This window comes from Sinocyclocheilus rhinocerous, unplaced genomic scaffold, assembly GCF_001515625.1.
Source record: "Sinocyclocheilus rhinocerous isolate Xijiao unplaced genomic scaffold, SAMN03320098_v1.1 scaffold4259, whole genome shotgun sequence".
Lineage (NCBI taxonomy): Eukaryota > Metazoa > Chordata > Actinopteri > Cypriniformes > Cyprinidae > Sinocyclocheilus > Sinocyclocheilus rhinocerous.
The window spans coordinates 112904-117613 of NW_015658991.1; the positions used below are offsets into that span (position 1 = coordinate 112904).

At 46.9% G+C, this 4710-nt stretch overlaps 2 protein-coding genes across 4 annotated transcripts in view; both read right to left on the reverse strand.

Moving 5' to 3' along the window:
• Nucleotides 1-2179, reverse strand: part of olfm2b (olfactomedin 2b) — a 10922-nt gene extending 8743 nt beyond the window's left edge. For 2 of the 3 annotated variants that reach the window (XR_001637891.1, XM_016531604.1), the window contains exon 1: nucleotides 1763-2179. Coding sequence is in view for 2 of the 3 variants with exons in the window: in XM_016531604.1 (XP_016387090.1) it covers nucleotides 1763-1903 (141 nt within the window). In the remaining variant the exon portion in view is untranslated. The remainder of the gene's footprint in view (nucleotides 1-1762) is intronic. The other variant, XM_016531606.1, reaches the window with a different exon arrangement.
• A 386-nt stretch (nucleotides 2180-2565) lies between these two features.
• Nucleotides 2566-4710, reverse strand: part of col5a3b (collagen, type V, alpha 3b) — a 36102-nt gene continuing 33957 nt past the window's right edge. The window contains exons 63-64 of the mRNA XM_016531609.1: nucleotides 4373-4606; nucleotides 2566-3219 (exon numbers count right to left, since the gene is read on the reverse strand). Coding sequence (XP_016387095.1) covers nucleotides 3073-3219; nucleotides 4373-4606 — 381 coding nt within the window. The 3' untranslated portion in view covers nucleotides 2566-3072. The remainder of the gene's footprint in view (nucleotides 3220-4372; nucleotides 4607-4710) is intronic.

Genomic DNA, 4710 nt, shown 5'->3' on the forward strand with positions numbered 1-4710 from the left:
TGTGAGTCTCCATGTGTGTGTCACAGCGGCGTATGAAACACAAACACACTCACACACAGAGCGAGCCCACATCCCGCGGACACACACACACACACACACAAACACTCTGACGCTGTACAGTTAGTAAACGAAAGCCAGTGTGTTTGACCTTCAGCGTAAAAGCTGATCACTAGACTGACCTCCTTCGCACCGATATTCATTACTTCAGTCAGTCAGTATTAGTGCTGCTGTTCAGAGTTTAATGTTCAGACTCACAGTCACTGCTCATTTAATTCCTGAAAAGTGATGCTTTCACTACACTGATCTGTGTTCGAGTGGCCCGACATGTAAACATCTGACTCAACCAATCCTGTAAGGCGGGACTATCTGTAGGACTGACCAATGACAGACGGGGAAGTGTTCAGGGAAACCTGTCTGAAAACACTCACTATTTGTGTTTGGAGTCATTAGGCTTGTTTGAGATGCGCCTCGCCTAAACATTTTAGAGGAGAACGCAGCATCACGGTTGTCTGAACCAACGAGCATTAAGCGGTGTCGTCAGCCAGTCGTTTCCCATCATGCTTTTGGTCAGCGCAGTCGGTGGAGTGCAATCCGACACAGCCGCCTCGCCAGAGTTTTTTTGGCACACGTCAGCGTGACATCAGAGCAAGTCGGACGTAACTCGGACACTTTTCTAACCGGCATGCATGTCGCGGTGATCGCCGGTGATCGGTTCTGTGCAGATTTTGATAATCTCAAACAAGCCTAATATATCTCACTGCCAACTTTTGAGGTCAACGTGCGTCTCTGATTGGCTGATTGGTGCAGAGTGTGTTTTTCTGCGGCCTCTGATTGGCTGGCTGGTGCTGTGAGGTTGCCATGCGTCTCTGATTGGCTGATGGGTGCTGAGCGTGTGTTTTGTGCTGCCTCTGATGGGCTGATTGGTGCAGAGTGTGTTTTTCTGCAGGCCTCTGATTGGCTGGCTGGTGCTGTGAGGTTTCTGTGTATCTCTGATTGGCTGGCTGGGGCTGTGAGGGAGAACGCAGCATCACGGTTGTCTGAACCAACGAGCATTAAGCGGTGTCGTCAGCCAGTCGTTTCCCATCATGCTTTTGGTCAGCGCAGTCGGTGGAGTGCAATCCGACACAGCCGCCTCGCCAGAGTTTTTTTGGCACACGTCAGCGTGACATCAGAGCAAGTCGGACATAACTCGGACACTTTTCTAACCGGCATGCATGTCGCGGTGATCGCCGGTGATCGGTTCTGTGCAGATTTTGATAATCTCAAACAAGCCTAATATATCTCACTGCCAACTTTTGAGGTCAACGTGCGTCTCTGATTGGCTGATTGGTGCAGAGTGTGTTTTTCTGCGGCCTCTGATTGGCTGGCTGGTGCTGTGAGGTTGCCATGCGTCTCTGATTGGCTGATGGGTGCTGAGCGTGTGTTTTGTGCTGCCTCTGATGGGCTGATTGGTGCAGAGTGTGTTTTTCTGCAGGCCTCTGATTGGCTGGCTGGTGCTGTGAGGTTTCTGTGTATCTCTGATTGGCTGGCTGGTGCTGTGAGGTTGCCGTGGCGATGCCAGGTCCTGGCCGGCCGCGAGTGGCAGATCTCCAGTTCTCAGAGGAAGTGCCACACTGTGTGTGTGGGAGTGTTCGTGTGTGTCACTGAGTTTGTTTGTTCCCGGTTCAGAATTACACCTCATGTTAACAGACTGACACAAACCCACAAGCTACAGCACAAACACACATTTGACTCACACACACAGAGTAATGCTTGTACGTACGCTGATGATCTTCTCGGAGGTTCCGGGCCGAGCGATGTGCGGATCGAGTCCCACCAGCCCCGGCAGCGTCTGGGACATCCAGTTAGTGACCAAGATCATGGTGCTCAGAACCGCACCGACCTTCAGCAGAGGAGCACTCATTTCCCACCGCTCGAGCTCACCGTACACAAGACCCGCAGTCCTTTCAAAGAGGAAAGTTTGTTAAATCAACTCAGAAACCACAGGTGGATCCCAGACAAACTCAAACCCAGATCATAAATCAATCTGATGAAGATGAGTGGAGTCCAAACGTCCCGATTCACTGCTGACCGGAACAGAGAACAGCAGCAGACGAACGTCTCACGATACTAAACCTACAGAGAGAGAGAGAGAGAGACCAGCAGGGTGGGAGAGATGGGAAGGTGTGTCTCTCAGGAAAGACACAGGAATTCCCATAAGCATTCTGGCACTAAAATAAAATTGTAAAAAATATAAAAATATAAAATTAAATTAAATATAAAAATAAAATAAAAAATAAAGCCTAAACAATCTGAAAATCATCAGAGAATAATGAGACTTTTGAGGTGTAAATGTGTTTCACTAGCATAAAAATAATGTGAAAATAACAATTTTATATATTTTAAATAAAATGATATTTTTTGGCATAAAATTTGACCTGGATGTGTTTTCATGAGAAACTCACATAAAAAGCACATTTCATAAAACTAAATATATTTAATTGCTCTTTCTATCAGATGAATCACACATTCTGAATCATTCACTAAATCTTGAGCTGATCTGTGTGAATCAGTGTAAATCACTCGTTCTAAACCGGGTGGTTTTATTAAGTAATAGTTTTATTTATAAATCTCTCCTCTCAAACAGTACTTATCAAAACCACAGTCAGAGAATCTCCATCCATATTCAACACTAAAAACAAACCGGTGGACATCTAAATCCCCATCCCGACGTCCGTACGACTCCCGACCCGCTGGATGGAGCTGCGGCCATGTCTTTTCCCACAATGCACTGCCAGTTTGACTCATTACATCATGTAAACAAGTTAAAATACAGCCTCATGTAGCACCAAGATTACGAAACATTCATACAAACAAATACAAAAATACATCGACATCTTTCAAACAATAATACAAAATAACTGTGAATCTCTGTGAGGTCTGATCTCTGTAAACAGCCGAACACAAGAGCGTCTGGATGCGTGTCATCATGTCACATGATCGCCCTTCAAGCACCACTTCCTGTTCTCAGACAAACGCAAGCAGCTGAAGGACTGATGTATAAATATATACACTGTCAAAGTCTGTTCTTGACTAGCCGTTGAAGCAAACCTTCCCCACGCTGAAGCCAAACTTCTGTTTCACGCTCCCGAAATCCGTCACGGCCACGTCCACGAGAGGCAGAGCGTCCGACTGCGGAGAGTCCACCTCCAGAACGGTGCGGTCCTGCCCCGAGCGCGACTGCACACACAGAGAAACACACCACACGACGCTGTGATCAACACATGACATTTATGTGAACTTATTCAAGATTTATTGAGTCACTCATGTGAACATATTCAGGATTCACTGAGTCGTTCATGTGAACTGATCCAGGATTTGCTGAGTCATGTATGTTAACTGATTCAGGATTCACTGAGTCATGTATATTAACTGATTCAGGATTCACTGAGTCATGTATGTAAACTGATTCAGGATTCACTGAGTCATGTATGTTTAGTGATTCAGGATTCACTGAGTCATGTATGTGAACTGATTCAGGATTCACTGAGTCATGTATGTTAACTGATTCAGGATTCACTCAGGCTACGTCCACACGAAGCCAGGGCTTTCCCTATCCGATCTTTTTTTTCCCCTCGTCTCAAGAAATATCTGCGTCCACACGAAACCACAAAACGACACAAAACGATGTAGTATACATGCCAGACCAGCATGTGGCGCTGTAATTCTGCCACAGAGATACACTAAAAACGGAGAAGAAGACTTGGACTATGCGCATAAACCTTGCGCACGGTATACAAATGAACATGGAACAATGCATTTATTAATCTGTGTTAATGTTAGTTTATAAAAAGACAATCGTTCCGTGTTTGTTCATGTTTTTGTTGCTGTTAAGTGATGTAGCGGTGTCTGACTAGCGGCGAGACGTGGGCTGATGACGTCATCGTTTCAGAAAATATACGGATTCGCTGTCCACACGAAAACGCAAGGGTGGCGCTTTCAGATTTATCCACTCTGGGACCCGGTTTAAAAAAATATAGGTTTCACTCTCCCAAAACGCCGAATCCGTCTGGACGAAACGCCTATACCAGGGGTCTCCAAACTCGGTTCTGGAGGGCCGGTGTCCTGCAGAGTTTAGCTCCAACTTGCCTCAACACACCTGACTGGAAGTATCTAGCATGCCTAGTAGGACCTTGATTAGTTGGTTCAGGTGTGTTTAATTAGGGTTGGAGCTAAACTCTGCAGGACACCGGCCCTCCAGGACCGAGTTTGGAGACCCCTGAGTCACTCATGTGAACTGGTCCAGGATTCACTGAGTCACTCATGTGAACTGGTCCAGGATTCACAGAGTCGGTCCTGTGAACTGAAGGTATGGAGTGAGGTGAGCGTGTACCTGACAGCCGTCGAGTGTAGGCTGGATGTAATGCGCGCTCTGCTGCGTCAGCTCCTCTCCGTTGCTGCCTCTGAAGCGCAGCGCGTGTCTGTAGCTGAGGGAGGTGCTGTCGAACCAACCGGCCGAGTTCTGACACACGTATGTGAAGCTCTGGTGAGCCGTGGCGCTCAAGAGCTTCAGGAAGCCCAGCTGCACGATATGAACGGGGTTTCCATCCACATCCACATAAGAGAACTACACAACACAGACAGACAGAGTGTGAATGAGAGCACAGAGGATAAAGACACACAACACAATAACACACACACACACACACACACACACACACACACACACAC